We start from the raw sequence: 20,280 nt of genomic DNA on the forward strand, positions 1-20,280 counted from the left end.
TCATTACCAGGCTTCTCCCAACGTTGCCCGTCAAGGGCCAGGCTTCCCTGACCTACAGGGCCCACACTTGGGCAGTCTGCCCTCTTTGAGCAGTCTTGAGCAAGTGGGGGCCCCTCCTGCTCAGTGGAGCTCTAACTGGTCCCCAGCCACGTATATAACATCCTGGTTGGAGGGAGACCACCCTTTGAAAGTCCTTGGGAGGAGGCAGCTTTATACTGGCAACGTTGTCGTCATTCACACTGGCCACAGGATGGAGTCCCTGGCTTTTCCAGCTATCAAGGCTCCAGGTGTTCCTTAGTGAAGACCACCCCCAGCGAGTCGGACCCCAGGCCCCCACACCCCCAGATCCCCATTCTGGTGAGGCAGTCCAGATTCCAACAGTTTTATCTTCAAGGGAAGTATGCCCATTTGTGCCTGTTAGAGCTTGGAAGTAGGAAGATAACCATGGATCCCCAAGAGCCAACTCCAGACCCTAGATTCTCTTGACATTGCCCAGTCCCAGTCCCTGGATTCGCTGATCTGTCTGATCTGCATGTATGAAGTATACACCCCATCAGCCACCCTTAGGCATCCTGGGCCTCTAAGAGCCATGGCCCCTCCCCAACCACCTTTATGTAGTTTCAGGTATGGAGTGAGCCCGCCCACCATTTAGCACTCTGAGATAGCTGCTGAAATAGGTGAGCCTGTCCCGTTTGGACTTACTATCTGCTGGGGCCCCAGGCTTCTGCACAATCAAGGCTCCCAGGTGTCTCTTATTGGAGGATACACAGACCAGCCCCACTTCCCACTCCCCCCCACCGCCAGCCCTGACAAAGCAGTCCAGAATCCCCAGTGCAGCCTTTGCAGGGAATATATACATCTGTGTAGGTTAGGGTTTGGAATTAGGCAGATGTCTTGGATCCATGGTAGCCCGCTGCCGTGCCTGGCCGATCCTTACACTCACCCTGTGCCAGGTCCCCGGCGACCTTGACGGCTATGAACTGCATGTGCACAGTATGTGCCCTACCAGCCAAACTTGGGCAGCCAGAACTCTCCAGGACTGTGGAGCTCAGGCCCATCCCTAGCCACCTGCATGGCCTCGAGGGTGGGGGAACCCACCTAAAGATCGCTCTGAGGCATCAGCTCTGTGGACTGGCTGGCTGTCGGGGTCCTGGGCCTCTGCTGTAATCAAGGTGTCTCTTATTGGAAGATACCCTGACTAGGCCTTGAAATCCAGCCCTGGCAAGGCAATCTACACTCCTCCGGCTTTGCCTTCTTGGGGAATATTTACATTTATCCAGATTAATTAGATGCCATGGATCCCCAAGAGACCCCCCCCCCCTTGAGATCTGGTTCTCCTGACACTGCCCAGTTCCAGGTCCTTGGCTGCCCTAATCAGCGCAGACCCTATCAGCAGTCCTTCCTGACCACCTACACAGCCTCCGGGGCAGAGGGAGCGCCCCTCGAAACCTTTCTGAGGAGACAGCTTGAAACTGGCGACAGTCCCCATTTGGACTGGATGCCTAAGTACCCTGAGGTATCCCGGTTTCTGTAGCAATCAAAGCTCCCAGGTGTCTCTTAGCGAAGGCTATCCCAGCCAGTGTGCCCATCCCACCTTGGCAAGGCAGCCCAGGTTCCTCCAGCTTTGCCCTCAGGCAATATGTGCGTATGCATAGATTAAGGCTTAGAATTAGGCAGAGGCCTTGTGCTCTCAACAACGCACTGTGGGAGCAGCCATCTGACTGGGGCACTGCGCTTGGCCCTTGCATGCACTGCAGCCTGCCTGGGGCACCGGAGGCCCTCCAGCCCTGCGGAGCGCCTGCTGGTCTCTAGCCATCTGTATGGCCTCCATGGTGGAGAGAGCCCGCCCCCTAAAATCTCCTAACTGGTTGCTTCATACTGGACAAAGTCCCCATTTGCTGGCTGCCTGATGTGGTTTCGGGTTTCTCCAGCAATCCAGGCTCCCATGTCTCTCTTACGGAGGATAAGGGGGCCAGCCATCAGGCCTGCCTTGGCAAGGCAGTACGGAGTCCTCAAGCTTTGCCTTCAGGGCAACTGTGTGACTGTGTAGGTTAGGACTTAGAATTAGGCAGATGCCATGGTACCCCAAGAGCCTGCATTTTAGAGCTGGCCTCTCCTGACACTCGCCAGCTGCAAGTTCCCTGGCTTCCTTGACCTGCACTGCCCACACACGCAGAGTGCACACTGCTGGCCAAACTCGAGGCAGCTAGAGCCCTCGGGCCTGTGGAGTTCAGGCCCATCCCCCACTGGCAGCTCTAACCTGGTAACATCAAGTCATCATTTTGACTGTCTGCTTGATGGGATCCAGGGCTTATCCAGAACCAAAGCTCCCAGGCGTCGCTTAGTGGAGGACCTCCCAGCTAGCCTGCCTGGCCCTGCCCTGGCAAGAATGTTCAGATTCCTCCAGCTTTGCCTTCAGGGGGAGTATGCATATTTGTCGAGGTGAGGGTTTGAAATAAGGCAAATGCCATGGACACCCATGGCCCATTTGTGGTATCTGGCCTCTCCTACTCTTGGCCTGCTCCATGCCCCTGCCTACCATGACCTGCATGGCCCACGTATGCACCCTACACACCGTCAGCTGACCTCTGGCAGCCACGGTCCTGTAGACCTATGGAGCTCAGGCTGGTCTCCAACCACCTGTACAGCCTCGTCTGGTGGGAGTCCACCCATGAAAGTCGTTGAGGCTGTAGCTTACAGCTGGCAACAGTCAATCCCCGTTTTGATGTGCTGCCTGATGTGGTACCAGGCTCCTACAGAAATCAAGCCCCTCGGGTGTCTGTACTCGGAACATAACCCGGGCCAGCTCTGCAGGTGAAACGGGGTCATCAGCTGGAGGATGATAGGTCACAGGCTTGCTGAGCCTTACCACAGAGCTCGGAGGCTTTCAAATGAAATACGTTTAAACTATTTTATTAATTTAAAAAATACAAATAGAAACAATAACATTACCACCTTCAGTGATAGGAAGTCCCTGGAACTTCTCTGCCAACCCTTGAAAACGAACTGGGAAACTTAAATTTACCTCACAGGAGAAAAACCTCCAAAGTCCAGAGACAGTTTCTGATTCTACACCAGTTTCTTCTAGAAGTCTGGTATCACTCAAGAAGCAATTCATCTTAATGCAGAATGTTGAGTTTTTCTGTGATAAGAATTAAAGTGATGTATGGTATCATGTATGGTATCATATGCCCACAAGGCCCTGTTCTAAGTCAAAAAAACAAACTGCGAAAGTAATGAAAGATGAACTACCAGATACACAAAAGAAAACCTGGAAACTTGAAAAAACAAAACAACTGAATAAAAATTAACTTAAGAGGACATTAGATAATACATTTTAATTATTTTACATTTAAAAAATATAAAGTTTTATGTTTAAAAATAATCATTTTATTCATGAACAGACCCAAAGCTAATATACTGCTCCTTTTTAAAGTAAGTTTTGAAATAGTGGATAGAAAACTGACAATAATTTCAGTTGATTGCACTTGCACATGGAAAGAAAGGTTTTTTTTTTTAACAAAGGCTAAACATTAAAAAAAAATGCCACTTTAAAATCTTTTTCTAAATTATATTGGAAGGAAATGATGAAAAACCATATTCAACTGAACAAAGAAACAAAAATTTTTGTTTTGTCGGTGATCCGAATCACTGGTAGATGAGATAGATATGCACATTTCATACTGGTTCCTTACAGATCTGAGGTAGCACAGGTCAGCAGGCCAACAGAATAATTCTACAAGGCACCATTGGTTTTGTGTGACAGAATGCTAGCTGGCACCTGAGACCTACAAATACAGAAAAAAATTCAAATATGGTATATAAATTTTTCTTCACTTTTCTGATTTTATATTGGATTGATACTGATATGATAGTCACTATGCTTTGTCTTTTTGTTCAGGAAGGTCTCTCCTCAAATCTATTTGAGAGATTCCTTCACAAAGTCGCAAATGTAACTAGTTCTTTCAGGTATGTCCCTATACTCAACTTAACTGCTTAAGGCCCTGGTTAGAACAGATTTATATGTTTTTCCTGTGACAGATATTTTCCAATAGATTCTCTTCTCCCATGTCTCTGTAATCTTTTAGGGATCAATAAAGATCCCTGTATCTTCCTAGTGTTTCCAAAAATCCTTCCATGTTTTAATCATGTGACTTGCTTCATGCTTTAATCGTCAAAATGCTTAAAGCATGAAGGAAGTCACATGATTTAAGGATGGAAGGGTTTTAGAAACACTAGGAAGATATATATACATACATATTCTGCTCCCACAACAGCAGAGAGGCCAAAACCTAGTTGCAATATTCCAGGATCATGGTGATGGTTCCCAGGTATGCCACGTCATGGAACAGACCCTTCATTAGGTCAAGATAATTTTAGTAGTGTTCTGCCTTCAGAGCTGCAATGCAAATCAACAACTACTGTCTCCATAAACACTGTTCTCAATCTTTCTTAGAATCACAGAACATGGCTCAACAACTAATACTGGCCATTAAAACCTCTTAGAATCTATTTACCATGTCTGCTTCCTTTTGCAAAGTATAAGATCTCTTACATTTATTTAATTGTTAACCTAATGGCATTTCTAACCATCTAGTCGAGAAATGAGCTGCATTATGGGTAATGTGTCATCACCGTGTAACAAGTGAACAGCCTGGTGCACAGTTATGCAACTACACCCATATAAAACCCACTATTCAATTAGTTATTAAACTCTGTTCCGCTTAAACGGCACTCAAACTCTCATCCTAGATAACTATAAACTTCCATTCAGGGGAAACAGAAATGATGACTAACAGAAATTAACAATAGCATCAGAAATATGCTTAGCAAATACTCGCTTATACATTCTTCTTTTCATCTGTAGGTCTTTATCTTTCATAAATAGCATGTCTGTACAATAAACCTATATTTCATCTTCTTCCAACTCATAAGCTTTAATACATTCATTATTTTCCTACCCATTTTCCTATCTTCTAAGATTTTTTTTCACTTCATCAGCGATTTTCAAATTTCATTATCAGTGGAACTCTCTGTTCCAATGGAATCTTATGGAGACTCCCACTACATAAAGCAGTCAAAAGCAGAACTGCTCTGATAAAAAGGAGGGGGTTGTCAGTAGACACAGCTTAGAAACCACTGCTCTAAAACATTCAAGAAAGCTGAAGAAAGATAGGGGCCGTTGGAATTTCTTCATTTCCAATGATTATAAACAATTTCCCCCTTGTTTCCAATTTTTAAGAACATTTCTTAAGGACAGCAGCTTTTACCTCAGCCCATTAATGGAATAAAAGCACAGTGCCTTACATATAGCTAAGTATTTTAATTCACACTTCTTTTCACACTATTAAAAAATGCAAATTAGTATAAGATGTAATCCTATGACTAAGTTATTAAAATCAGTTTTAAAAATATATAATATGTGATAGAAAAAACATTTTTTAAATTACCATTGCTTCATAACTGTAATTGCTCTAGTCCGAGTCCAAACACTAGCCAAAAGGCTCCTTATCAAGGAAACAAAAATCACTCTGTAGTCATTCTGAGAAGATTTTATCTTCTCATGCAATGATTCTGTGGCTATATTTTTGGATTAAAAAAAAAAGCTTCAGTTACATATTCTATGCATATTTTAAACCTGATTTGCTTGAAAGGCCAGGAAAAAAAGGTCAAGTTTTGTCAAACTTAGGAAAATAGTACACAAGTTAAAAAAATGAAAATTCTTTTCTAAAATAAGCTCATTTGTGCTTTCCAGGCTTTTCATCAACTTCCTTCCACAGAAACAGGTTTTTAAACTGATTTTTTAATAAATCCATGCCTTCAGAAACCAATTATAAAACGCACCCCTGTTCCTCTATGTTCCTCACAGGCTGGACGGGCAGCACCAGGTGTGAAATGCGGCTCCAGAGCCCACTCAGTTTGTCCGAGTCCATGCGGTTGAAGGAGCGGGGAGTGTCAGAGTTGGTAAACCTGGCCCAGAGTAAATCTCTCACTTTTTCCTCAGTTTCCCTTGGGCCAACACTTGCTTCTAATGTCTCCTCCTCCAGGAGAACAGTCAGGACCAGGGCCACGTCCTTGAAGGCGGCATTCTCGTGGTCACAATACTTGTAGAAGATCAAGGTAGAGCCCGCAGGAAGGGATTCAAAGTGGTGTATCACAGCAGCCTTCTGGCCATTCTCGAATCCCGAGCTCAGCTGCACGTCAACCAAGCGCTTGACCGTGTCACTGTCCTCCAGGGTTCTTCCAGCCCCATCAATCTGAATGGCGGAGACTTTCTGGGAGGAGGTGTAGGCATCCGCAACGAGGTGACTCAGGCACTTCAGGGTCTCTCTTCCCTCTTGAGCTGCTGTAAATATGATGGTGGCCGGCTCGGTGGGGTTTGAAGCATTGAGGTGCCTCTGGAGAAATTTACGTCCTCTCTGCCACAAGAAGGAACTCTGGCCTGGGAATTTATCCTTCAATTGGCTGAACTGAGCCAAAAAGGCCTCCAAAGCTGGATTTTTGGGCACTTGCTGGGCTGGAGAGGAATAGTAGCTATTAACACAACTTACCGAAATAATAGTCAGAACCAGGAAGACAAGAAAGATGGAGCCTGTCAGAAAATGGGAAAACAGAACACAAAATTAGAACGTGGATCAGAAATAAAACCTGGGGCAAACTGAAACGAGTTAGAGATACTGTCAGATTTTATTAGTTGTGGTGAGTTTCTTTTGCCTATATCCTTTAAAGTTTGAGATATTAAGGTCTACCAGAAATACTTATTCTCTAATTTCTTAGATTTAATTATTTGAAGATATAATATTTTTGTTAAAAGGTGAAAGCTAAGTTTATGTATTTGTTGCTATAACATTATAATGATGTGATTTGGAAATGAACTATCAGGATCGTCTTCCACCTTCTCAAAGTACCTACTACCTACAATAAGCCATTCTTTCCTTAAGGGTCAAAATGTAAAAATGCCACTTGAGAAATTAATAAATACTCTGCAATTAAAAAGCAGTTTTAGATATGAGGAATTCTTAATCTCAGGAAACAAACTGAGGGTTGCTAGAGTGGTGGGTGGTGGGAGGGATGGGGTGGCTGGGTGAAAGACGCTGGGGAGGGTATGTGCTATGGTGAGTGCTGTGAATTGTGCAAGACTGTTGAATCACAGATCTGTACCTCTGAAAATAATACAATATATGTTAAAAAAAAAAAAAAAGAAGATAGCAGGAGGGGAAGAATGAAGGGGGAGAAATCGGAGGGGGAGACGAACCATGAGAGACGATGGACTCTGAAAAACAAACTGAGGGTTCTAGAGGGGAGGGGGGTGGGAGGATGGGTTAGCCTGGTGATGGGTATTCAAGAGGGCACGTATTACATGGAGCACTGGGTGCTATGCACAAACAATGAATCATGGAACACTACATCAAAAACTAATGATGTAATGTATAGTGATTAACAAAATGATAAAAAGAAAAAAAAAAGCAGTTTTAGTTTCTTATTCACGAAAAGCTTTTCCTCCTATGGGAATTCCCATTTTGTTAAGGATGGCAAAGTATCTGCCAGGGCCCCTAAAGGAAAAATCCTTAAAACTCTACTGCTCTATTTCACTATTACTTATTATCAAACATTTTTAAAAAGCATATTAAAACAAGCCACAGTAATTAGACACAAAAAAGAAACAAAAGGCTTCCAAATTGGTAAGGAAGAAGTAAAATGTTCACTATTTGCAGATGACATGATACTTTATACAGAAAACCTTAAAGACACCCCCAAAAAACTACTAGAACTCATAAATGAATTCACTAAAGTTGCTGGATACAAAATCAATGTGCAGAAATCTGCTGCATTTTTATACACTAATAATGAAGCAGCAGAAAGAAAAATCAAGAAAACAATCCATTTACACATCAAAAATAGTATATTTTTAAAAATAGGTTTGGAATAAACCTAACCAAAGAGGTGAAAGACCTGTACTCTGAAAACTAAGGAACGCTGATGAAAGAAACTGAAGATGACACCAAGAAATGGAAAGACATTTCATGTACATGGATTGGAAGAAGAAATATTATTAAAATGGCTATACTAAGGCACCTGGGTGGCTCAGATGGTTAAGCGTCTGCCTTCGGCTGAGGTCATGATCCCGGGGTCCTGGGATCGAGTCCCGCAGTGGGCTCCCTGCTCAGCGGGGAGCCTGCTTCTCCCTCTGCCTCTCTCTCTCTGTCTCTTATGAACAAATAAATAAAATCTTTAAAAAAAAAAAAAAATAAATAAAATGGCTATACTACCCAAAGCAATCTACAGATTTAATGCAATCCCTATCATAATATCAACAGTATTTTTCAGAGAACTAGAATAATCCTAAAATATACATGGAACCACAAAAGGCCCTGAATAGCCAAAGCAAATTTGAAAAAGAAAAGCAAAGCTGGAGGTATTACAATTCCAGACTTTCAGGTATATTACAAAGTGGTAGTGATCAAACAGTATGGTACTGGCACTAAAACAGCCACACAGATCAATGGAACAGAATAGAAAACCCAGAAATAAACCCATGACTATATGGTCAGTTAGTCTTCGACAATCAACAAAACTAAAAGGCAACCTACTGAATGGGAGAAGATATCTGCAAATGACATATCTGATGAAGGGTTAGTATCAAAAATTTATAAAGGGCTGACACAAATCAACACCCAAAAAACAAATAATCAAATTAAAAATGGGCAGAAGAAACGAACAGCCATTTCTCCAAAGAAGACATCCAGAAGGCCAACAGACACATGAAAAGATGTTCAACATCATTTATCAAGAAATGCAAATCAGAAGTACAAATAGGTATCACCTCACACCTGTCAGAATGGCTAAGATCAACAACATAAGAAACAACAGGATGGTGAGGATGGTGAGGATGTGGAGAAAGGGGAACCCTCTTACACTGTTGGTAGGAATGCAAGCTAGTGCAGCCACTCTGGAAACAGATGGAGGTTCCTCAAGAAGTTAAAAATAGAGCTACCCTACCATCCAGTAATTGTGCTATTGGGTATTTACACAAAAAATACAAAAACACTAACTCAAAGAGATACACTCCCCCCTATGTTTATTGCAGTATTATTTACAATAGCCAAATTATAGAAGCAGCCCAAGCATCCATCAATAGATGAATGGATGAAGATGTGGTGCATATATATCCAATGGAATATTATTCAACCAAAAAAAATGAAATCTTGCCACTTGCAACAACATGGATGGAGCTAGAAAGTATAATGCTAACTGAAATAAGTCAGTCAGAGACAAACACCATATGATTTCAGTCATATGTGGAATTTAAGAAACAAGACAAATGAGCAAGGACGAAAAAAAGAGACAAACCCAAATCACAGCCTCTTAACTATAGAGAACAAACTGATGATTACCAGAGGGGAGAGGGTGGGGGGATGGGTTACATAGGTGCTGGGGATTAAGGAGTGCACTTGCTGTGATGAGCACGGGGTGATGTATGGAGTTGCTGAATCACTATATTGTACGCCTGAGACTAATATAACACTGTAAGTTAACTGTACTGGAATCTAAACAAAACAATACAACATAAAACAATGTTAAAACTGTTTAAATCTGCTAGTTTTCTAGGTGTTTTCTCTGAGATTTCTGAATGTGAATCAACATGGCAATAAAACCAATTTTGTTCTCACCATAAGTCAAAATATTCTTTTCAATCGTCTTTCTTATGGTATCAAGTGCATTCTCTTTGTTTTCTTCCAACTCCTGTGTTTCTTGCTGATGACTTTCAGCCTCTGGGGAGAAAAGGAATATTATTTTCAGACAATACACTAATGGGGTATCATATACTTTAAATCTCTTACCAAACAAAAGAATTATTAGATTGAGAGGATTTCTATACTTTGTAAGATCTTCTTATACAAAACTAACTTTTTTCCTGTCTTTTCCTTAAGGCTAACTATTACTTTTATTCTACTTAGAAGAATCAAATGAAGGGCTGTGAAATTCATGCAAGGTTACTGTTGCTACATTCACTATTCCTCACTGGCCCTTACATCAAGGACAAAGAAACAAGCATCCTAATATTGTAGCCAAGCCTATCTACAACGTGTTTCGAGAAAATGTACAAAATTTAAAAGGGATTTAAGAAGTGTTAGCTGTGGGCACTGGCTGGCTCAGTTGGGAGAGCATGCAACTCTTGATCTCAGGGTCGTAGAGTTCAAGCCCTACATTGGGCGTAGTAGAGCTTACTTTAAATAAATTAAATAAAGTAAGTTATTAAAAATAAATAAAGCACACATAATGAAACACTTTTTCAAAAAAAAGAAATGTTAGCTGAACACAAGACTCAACATCACAGGGCAATGGCACTCTAATTCCAGGGTTCAAGTCATTTGGCTTCTCAAGACCCCAAGTATATAAAAACAGAGACTCCTAAGTTTAGAGATAGGAGAGATTACTGTACAGTTACAAAACAGCTTACAAAAGCAAGTGTGAACCTCTTAGTGAAGGCAGTATAAAAAGCAAGGAATACAAAGTTAAGAAAATTTATGAACTACATAAAAATGTACGTGTGGGGCGAGATATCAATCTTAAAATGTGTGGGTGAAAAGGAGGGCAGTATTTTGTAGCACTCTAAGTCCCTCTACAGTCGAGATGTGTGCTTACTGGAAAAATAATTCAAACTCTATTTTTTTTTATTTAAGATTTTTATTTATTTATTTGAGAGAGAGAATGAGACAGAGAGAGAGAGCATGAGAGGGGGGAGGGTCAGAGGGAGAAGCAGACTCCCTGCTGAGCAGGGAGTCCGATGTGGGACTCGATCCCGGGACTCCAGGATCATGACCTGAGCAGAAGGCAGTCGCTTAACCAACTGAGCCACCCAGGCGCCCTAATTCAAACTCTATTAACACAAAGAAATAAGATCATCTCCACCGATAAAGGGTCATGTATTTAGTCACAGCACACCCCAAAAAACAGGACTTTAAAATATCATATCACAGAATATGAAAGGATCTTTAATGATCCCGTGGTGTAGCCCCCACCTTACCTATCATGGCAAAAGGTCTAGGGATGTGAAGGGCTTTGCCCAAGGTCACATAAAGAGATGTGGCTAAGCTGAAATTAAAACAAGGTTTCTCATCTGCTAGGTCAGCTCATTCCATTATATTAAGTTGCTTCCCATACACAGCCTGCATTTTTAAAACAATATTTTCTTCCTCTACTCAGTGAACCTGCATACTGGTGAAAATCTGATGGAAAATTAATAGTTCATACAAGTCACATTCATTCATTTATGTAACTATTATTCATAAAGTTGCTTCTCTGTGCCAGGTGCCACAGAAACACAATGAATGACAGAGACATAGTCCTTGCATTCACTGAAGTTACAGAATATTCTAATGATTAGTGAATGAAACATTATTTGAGATCAGCCACTGATTTATAGTGAAGCATGAATTTCCAGCCCTTAGTCGAGTCCCTGATGAACAGAATGTCTTAACATTTTATATCCCTTTGCACTTGGCAAATAGGGATTTTAGACTGAGCTCTTCGTGTACTTATAAAATACAAATCCACACATCCAATTATAGACAGAGCTGGAGAGACCAGCTGGATAGCTCTTATCCAACTTTTTCATTCTACAAACAGGAAACTGAAGTACCAGAGAGTTAAGACACTTGCCCAGGGTCACCCAAGTTAGCAAATGGTAGGGCCACAACGGGAATTCATGTCTCTTTTGTGTTCCAGTTAAGGACTTAGCCACTGCAACTATTATCTTCATAAGAGAAGATAGGATGCTTACTCTCCTTAATATAGAAGTGGGGAAAATCATGTAAAGAGAAATTAACTGATTTGCTCAAAGTCTGATAAAATATGACTGAGTTAAGGGCACTGGGCCATTGATGCTAGTTTTTAAATATACCCATCTCGGGGTGCCTGGGTGGCTCAGTCGTTAAGTGTCTGCCTTCAGCTCAGGTCATGATCCCAGGGTTCTGGGATCGAGCCCCGCATCGGGCTCTCTGCTTGGCGGGAAGCCTGCTTCTCCCTCTCCCACTCCCCCTGCTTCTGTTCCCTCTCTCGCTGTGTCTCTGTCAAATAAATAAATAAAATCTTAAAAAAAAAAAAAAAAATATATATATATATACCCATCTCTTGATTTGTGTAGCATTTAAGTTTCCAGAAAAAAAAATAAAAGATTTAAAAAATGTTAAGTAAAAATATGCTCCTAAGAAATAAATGAAAAGCCAGAGGTGAAGCTTTAAAAAGTCAATCCCTTTTTTAAAATCATACTACATCAAACAGTAAGTAAATAAAAATAGTTTAAAAATGCAGTTTCTATGCTGGAAGCTACTTAAGTAGTGTAATGGAGCTAGGCAAGGAGATGAGAAACCTCCCTCTAATCTCACCTCAGTCATATCTCTTTAAGTGACCCTGAGCAAGGCCGAAAGGCCTTGATCCTATGAAGAGAACTTCTCTAAAAAGAAGGACCCTGACCTATGCTGTGTCCTCAGTAAAGAGCAATACAAAGCAGAAGTCCAGCGGGCTCCCTCACCTGGTGCCAGCAGTCGCCTCCTCACGGTATCCTGGCTCTCCAGCACTGGGGGGGGGTGCTCAGGGCTCTGGGCATCCTGAGAGTCTGCGGCAGGTGGCTCGGGTGAAACTCCAGGTCCGCTGCTCACTTCCTCAGGCAGGGCTGCAGAGCCGCTCCTTAAGAGTGCATCTTCTCTTCCTACCCTGCCACTTGGAGAACAGGTGGGTTCTGGTGGGTTCTGTTCTTCCTGAAAACTCTGGTTGTTCTCATGTTCTGTTTTGTCCTTTGGATAGTTCCCATAATCTGTCCCATCTGGACTTTCTGATTGATCGTCTGTGTCTGCACTTCCTGGAACTACTGTTTCTACCTCTTGGTGGACTTTGTTAAGACCAGAGGCGGGGTCTGGGGTCTGAGCTTCTTCAGTGGTACTTGCTGGGACTGAGGTGTCCTGTGCCTGAGAACTTACTGATGGGTCATTTTCCAAATCCTTTTGAGAGGCTATTGAGATAAAAATTTATAATTTTTCTTGAAAAAAATTCTCTATTTTTTTGTAGTTTAACAAGGTCCCTGATTAGTAAGTATTATTATTTAATGTATATAGATTTGATGGTTTACAAGGCACTCTTCCTAAACATTATTTCTCTTGATTTCCACTAAAGGTGATTAAGACAAACTTATTATGTGTTAATAAATCTAATAATACTAATGTAAAACTATTTTGAATGACAGAACCAATTTTTGGTTGTATTAAATACATCCTCTTCCCTAGTGAAATAATGCACCTACGCAATAATCATCAACAGCAACTAAAACCCTAGGCAAAAAGCTGATGAGAAATTTTATAATGAGTGAACCAGACTGACAGAACTGCTGAACCAACTGATCAATCTTAACATCACAGAAAGAGGGAAAACCACGTATCATTAACCTCCCAATTCAGTGCAATGGGAAGTACACTATACCACCCGTGAAGTATTCTTGCCAAACAAACGAACTGGTATCTGATCAAGATTCTAGAGTTAATTACCAGTTTCCATGAAAAACACAGATAGAGGAATATATTAAATCACGTCTCAGACATATAATCGGTAAAACCCAAAATGTGAGAAATTCACAGGGACAAGAGACTTTGTTTCTTTAGTAACAGCAAGGAAAAAAAAAAAAATAACAGCAAGAAATAAAAATAAATGGCAAGAAGAAAAAAAAGGAGGGGTGACCTATTAATAGAAACTTAAAGAGAAGAAATATATCGACCAAACGCAGTATGTGACCACACTGTTCAGATCTAGTGTTGAACAAATTGTTGAAGAAATATTTATGAGATAATCAGATAATCTGAATGCCAGGTATTTGCTGATACTAAGGAATTACACTGTTCATCTTTTAAGTACAATATATTGTGATAATTTTTTAAAGCATCCTTTTTAGAGATAAGAATCACATATTTATGGCTAAAATTACATGGTATCTAGAATTTGCCTCAATTCAAGAATATGGGTGAAAGCAGCAAGACTATAGATGAAATAATATATTGACAGCAGATGAAGCCATTTGATGGGTACATGGGATTCATCTCATCTCCTCCTCTACTCTTATGTATGTCTGACATTTTCTATAATAAAGCTTAAAAAGAAAGCAACCTAAAAGATATATCAATCAAATGCAGTGAGTAGGGGCGCCTGGGTGGCTCAGTCGTTAAGCGTCTGCCTTCGGCTCTGGTCGTGATCCCAGGGTCCTGGGATCGAGCCCCACATCGGGCTCCCTGCTCCGCAGGGAAGCCTGCTTCTCCCCTCCTTCTCCCCCTGCTTGTGTTCCCTCTCTCACTATGTCTCTCTCTGTCAAATAAATAAATAAAATCTTAAAAAAAAAAAAAAAAACAACACAAATGCAGTGAGTAGCCCAGTATAAAGAAAAAAAAAACAAAACACAAAACCAAAACCCCAACTGTGGAAAAAAAAAAAAGATTAGGGAGAAAAAAAAGATTTGAGACAAGTGGGGAAATGTACATACTGATTAAATATGTTATGATATTAAAGAACAACTATTAATGTATTTTTCAGGTGTGATATACTATTTTGGTTACTTTTTAAAAAATCTATCCTTAAGAGATGTAAAGTATGTACAAACAAAATTATAGAATGCCTTGGATTTGCATTTAAATATTCCAAGGCAGGCAACAAGATCAGCATTATAGGGATGCCTGGGTGGCTCAGTCAGTTAGGCATCTGCCTTCGGCTCAGGTCATGATCCCTGGGTCCTGGGATCGAGTCCCAAATCGGGCTCCTAGCTTGGCAGGGAGCCTGCTTCTCCCTCTCCCACTCCCCCTGCTTGTGTTTCCTCTCTTGCTGTGTCTCTGTCAAATAAATAAATAAAATCTTAAAAAAAAAAAAAAAAAATATATATATATATATATACACCCATCTCTTGATTTGTGTAGCATTTAAGTTTCCAAAAAAAAAAATAAAAGATTTAAAAAATGTTAAGTAAAAATATGCTCCTAAGAAATAAATGAAAAGCCAGAGGTGAAGCTTTAAAAAGTCAATCCCTTTTTTAAAATCATACTACAACAAACAGTAAGTAAATAAAAAGTTTAAAAATGCAGTTTCTATGCTGGAAGCTACTTAAGTAGTGTAATGGAGCTAGGCAAGGAGATGAGAAACCTCCCTCTAATCTCAGCTCAGTCATATCTCTTTAAGTGACCTTGAGCAAGGCCGAAAGGCCTTGATCCTATGAAGAGAACTTCTCTAAAAAGAAGGACCCTGACCTATGCTGTGTCCTCAGTAAAGAGCAATACAAAGCAGAAGTCCAGCGGGCTCCCTCACCTGGTGCCAGCAGTCGCCTCCTCACGGTATCCTGGCTCTCCAGCACTGCGGGGGGGTGCTCAGGGCTCTGAGCATCCTGAGAGTCTGTGGCAGGTGGCTCGGGTGAAACTCCACGTCCGCTGCTCACTTCCTCAGGCAGGGCTGCAGAGCTGCTCCTTAAGAGTGCATCTTCTCTTCCTACCCTGCCACTTGGAGAACAGGTGGGTTCTGGTGGGTTCTGTTCTTCCTGAAAACTCTGGTTGTTCTCATGTTCTGTTTTGTCCTTTGGATAGTTCCCATAATCTGTCCCATCTGGACTTTCTGATTGATCGTCTGTGTCTGCACTTCCTGGAACTACTGTTTCTACCTCTTGGTGGACTTTGTTAAGACCAGAGGCGGGGTCTGGGGTCTGAGCTTCTTCAGTGGTACTTGCTGGGACTGAGGTGTCCTGTGCCTGAGAACTTACTGATGGGTCATTTTCCAAATCCTTTTGAGAGGCTATTGAGATAAAAATTTATAATTTTTCTTGAAAAAAATTCTCTATTTTTTTGTAGTTTAACAAGGTCCCTGATTAGTAAGTATTATTATTTAATGTATATAGATTTGATGGTTTACAAGGCACTCTTCCTAAACATTATTTCTCTTGATTTCCACTAAAGGTGATTAAGACAAACTTATTATGTGTTAATAAATCTAATAATACTAATGTAAAACTATTTTGAATGACAGAACCAATTTTTGGTTGTATTAAATACATCCTCTTCCCTAGTGAAATAATGCACCTACGCAATAATCATCAACAGCAACTAAAACCCTAGGCAAAAAGCTGATGAGAAATTTTATAATGAGTGAACCAGACTGACAGAACTGCTGAACCAACTGATCAATCTTAACATCACAGAAAGAGGGAAAACCACGTATCATTAACCTCCCAATTCAGTGCAATGGGAAGTACACTATACCACCCGTGAAGTATTCTTGCCAAACAAACGAACTGGTATCTGATCAAGATTCTAGAGTTAATTACCAGTTTCCATGAAAAACACAGATAGAGGAATATATTAAATCACGTCTCAGACATATAATCGGTAAAACCCAAAATGTGAGAAATTCACAGGGACAAGAGACTTTGTTTCTTTAGTAACAGCAAGGAAAAAAAAAAAAATAACAGCAAGAAATAAAAATAAATGGCAAGAAGAAAAAAAAAGGAGGGGTGACCTATTAATAGAAACTTAAAGAGAAGAAATATATCGACCAAACGCAGTATGTGACCACACTGTTCAGATCTAGTGTTGAACAAATTGTTGAAGAAATATTTATGAGATAATCAGATAATCTGAATGCCAGGTATTTGCTGATACTAAGGAATTACACTGTTCATCTTTTAAGTACAATATATTGTGATAATTTTTTAAAGCATCCTTTTTAGAGATAAGAATCACATATTTATGGCTAAAATTACATGGTATCTAGAATTTGCCTCAATTCAAGAATATGGGTGAAAGCAGCAAGACTATAGATGAAATAATATATTGACAGCAGATGAAGCCATTTGATGGGTACATGGGATTCATCTCATCTCCTCCTCTACTCTTATGTATGTCTGACATTTTCTATAATAAAGCTTAAAAAGAAAGCAACCTAAAAGATATATCAATCAAATGCAGTGAGTAGCCCATTATAAAGAAAAAAAAAACCACACAAAACCAAAACCCCAACTGTGGGGAAAAAAAAAAAAAAGATTAGGTAGAAAAAAAAGATTTGAGACAAGTGGGGAAATGTATATACTGATTAAATATGTTATGATATTAAAGAACAACTATTAATATATTTTTCAGGTGGGATATACTCTTTTGGTTACTTTTTTTAAAAAAATCTATCTTTGAGAGATGTAAAGTATGTACAAATTATAAAATGCCTTGGATTTGCATTTAAATATTCCAAGGCAGGCAACAAGATCAGCATTATAGGGATGCCTGGGTGGCTCAGTCAGTTAGGCATCTGCCTTCAGCTCAGGTCATGATCCCTGGGTCCTGGGATCGAGTCCCAAATCGGGCTCCTAGCTTGGCAGGGAGCCTGCTTCTCCCTCTGCCTGCCAATCCCCCTGCTTATGCTTGCGTGCAGGCTCCCTCTCTGACAAATAAATAAATAAAACCTTAAAAAAAAAAAAGACCAGCATTATATAGATTATAATTGAAAGTTAGATGTTGAAATCACTATACTGTATGTCTGAAATTAATATTACATTGTATTTTAACTAACTGGAATTTAAATAAAAACTTAAAAAAAAGGAATTAAATGTTGAGTATGTACAAATTCATTATAGCTCTCTTTTATATATTTTAAAACATTCTCAATAAAAGGTTTAGGTAAATATTCCCTCTTCTGAAATATCTACTTCATATTTTGCCTATTTTATATCTCCTATATATATATACAAGCAAGAATTTAAATTTCATCTTTCCCTATAATTGAAAGTAGATGGCACATCGGTTTTCTTGATTTTTAAAAATACAGCTCTAAAAATTGGTCTGTTGTCCCTAAGGTGCATGTATTTTTCCAATACTACAGGTTTCTACTCCTGGAGTCTCTAAAACATTTATCTTCCTTATAATTCGGGTCTGATATTATGGTGGACTTCAGTAAATACAAAAGAATAAGAATAATCATAACAAACTAATCAATTAAGCTAACTTCTTTTTTACCTCCGAACTTCAGGTTTCCATCACCTGAGATCTTCTCTTAGCATAGATCTAGATCCCTATAGCACAAACCTGGACAAACCAGTGCTATACAGACTAGTCTTACCCTCTGCAGGATCCCTAAGTCCTCTGTCGGCCATGTTTGTGTTCTAGCTCTTCAGACTTTGGGATACCTTTTGTTAGTGTCTGGTTTTTCTTGTGCAGATGTCTTGTTTTCTTCTTATCCCAAGTCCCAACAGACTCATGCTTCCCGACCCAGGAAACAAGGCATTTCTACAGTGACTAAAATAAAATGAAAAAAATTAAATGACTTTTTATTCATACATGGAAGAAATGCCAATTTCAGCTTTATTTATTCGATCTGTTTAGTTTGAGTAATAGTTCCCCTTTGAAACTTTTCTAGTGAAGGAGAAATGTTTTCTGGCGTTGGTGAGGATCTTCAAATCCTTGACTACAAACAGAAAAAAGCTTCAGATTATTAACTTTGCATGGATGCCATAATCTCTTAATACATTCCAGTGTGTTGAAAGGATGGAAAAAGCTGAATGACCAGAATCTTAAAGAGAATCTCTTTGAAAATGGAATAAAAAGTGATTCTTAGAGTAGAAATTTAAGTCACTGCTCAGTTAATCACTGCATATTTCCTTTATGTCTTCAATTTCTGTCCCATATAAATCTCTCAGCAGCTTTCACTTATCATTACTAACAATGCACAGGGAGTACCCTACAAACTAAGGTAGCTGCCTTGATATCAGAAGTAGGAAATACACATCTGGAATTTTGTCACTGCCTTCTTAGTGATTCTCTCACAGTATTCTTTTTAGATCTCTTCAATGCTTTTCCATGTGGTGCCCAAAAAAGACTGATGTATAAATTATTATGAACTATATACAAAAGGAATCAAAATCAGAGGCAATTCATAATAAAATATTCTATCATTTTATAGTTAAATCACATTTTTTGTCAGGAACAATAATACCTGATTTTACTTAACTTTCCTTATCGTAAAAATGATTAAGAAGTGCTATGAGGATTAAATACAAAAGTATATGTGAAAGGGGTTTGGAAAGGGTTACATTTTTGATGGCCTAGTTGAGAGGCTAGCCAGTTAACTTTATGTCTTTTTCACAGCACTCTTCTGTAAAATTCAATTTTACAAGTTAAAAATTTTAATCCCAAATGCCTGGTATAATGCCTAGTGTAAAGTAGAACTCCCTATTTTAATTAAAAAGAATATGGGGCGCCTGGGTAGCTCAGTTGGTTAAGCGACTGCCTTCGGCTCAGGTCATGATCCTGGAGTCCCCATTGGGCTCCCTGCTCAGCAGGAAGCCTGCTTCTCCCTCTGACCCTCCCCCCTCTCATGCTCTATCTCATTCTCTCTCTCAAATAAATAAATAAAATCTTTTTTTTTATTTTTTTATTTTTTTTAAGATTTTATTTATGTATTCATGAGAGACAGAGAGAGAGAGAGAGGCAGAGGGAGAAGCAGGCTCCCAAGGAGCAGGGAGCCCGATGCGGGACTCGATCCCAGGACGCTGGGATCATGACCTGAGCCGAAGGCAGACGCTTAACCATCTGAGCCACCCAGGCGCCCTAAATAAATAAAATCTTAAAAAAAAAAAAAATGAATAAATCTATGAATGTATAGAGTAGTGCCAATTATAAATGTGAAGGGAAGGGAGGAGTTAGAGACAGGCCTCCTTTCTGCTGGTGTAAACATTCAGGAACATGTCTCAGATTTGAAGAGTTCCTGGTCACCCTTTTATCTTCTTCAATCTCCTGAGACTGGGCTTCCAACTCTCCTTTTCATTACCATCATATGTTGCAATGAGGGTTTCTCTCCTATCCTAGTTCATGATAGAAAATAAAAAGTCCCCAGTCTTTTTCAGATTTCTTAAAACACTTATTTCCTGCTAGCCCAAACCAAGAAAACAATGGGTAGAACTTTCTTATGCACCAGTGACAAAAATTTTAGAAAGCAAAGATGCTATTCATAATAACTATAAGGAATCTGATAATAAAAACTAAAAGATACCTGGTAATAAATCTAACAACAGATATGCAAGAACTTTAGAGTGGGATGAATTTTATGGTATGTAAATTACAACTCAATAAAGCTGTATTAAAAAAAATACATAGGAAGAAAAGCATAAAACTTTATTGAAGGACATAAAAAAGACCTAAGTAGAGAAATACATCATGTGCATAGACAGTAAGACTCTAAACCATTGATGCCAATTCTTTCCAAATCAATCTATAGATT

General features: G+C 39.9%; 1 protein-coding gene across 3 annotated transcripts in view; it reads right to left on the bottom strand.

Moving 5' to 3' along the window:
• Positions 1 to 2,897: 2,897 nt before the first annotated feature.
• The window catches only part of LOC123845689 (torsin-1A-interacting protein 2-like), a 44,291-nt gene continuing 26,908 nt past the window's right edge, over positions 2,898 to 20,280 (bottom strand). For 2 of the 3 annotated variants that reach the window (XM_064594179.1, XM_064594180.1), the window contains exons 2-7: positions 18,124 to 18,299; positions 15,337 to 15,813; positions 12,536 to 13,012; positions 9,672 to 9,773; positions 5,845 to 6,592; positions 2,898 to 3,142 (exon numbers count right to left, since the gene is read on the bottom strand). In XM_064594179.1, coding sequence (XP_064450249.1) covers positions 3,115 to 3,142; positions 5,845 to 6,592; positions 9,672 to 9,773; positions 12,536 to 13,012; positions 15,337 to 15,813; positions 18,124 to 18,157 — 1,866 coding nt within the window. In that variant the 5' untranslated portion in view covers positions 18,158 to 18,299 and the 3' untranslated portion in view covers positions 2,898 to 3,114. Of the gene's footprint in view, positions 3,143 to 3,454; positions 6,593 to 9,671; positions 9,774 to 12,535; positions 13,013 to 15,336; positions 15,814 to 18,123; positions 18,300 to 20,280 lie in introns of those variants that run through there. The other variant, XM_064594182.1, reaches the window with a different exon arrangement.

The sequence above is a fragment of the Mirounga angustirostris genome, unplaced genomic scaffold (genome assembly GCF_029215605.1).
Source record: "Mirounga angustirostris isolate CCGP_5_RB_7025 unplaced genomic scaffold, mMirAng1.0.hap1 SCAF_6, whole genome shotgun sequence".
Classification (NCBI taxonomy): Eukaryota; Metazoa; Chordata; class Mammalia; order Carnivora; family Phocidae; genus Mirounga; species Mirounga angustirostris.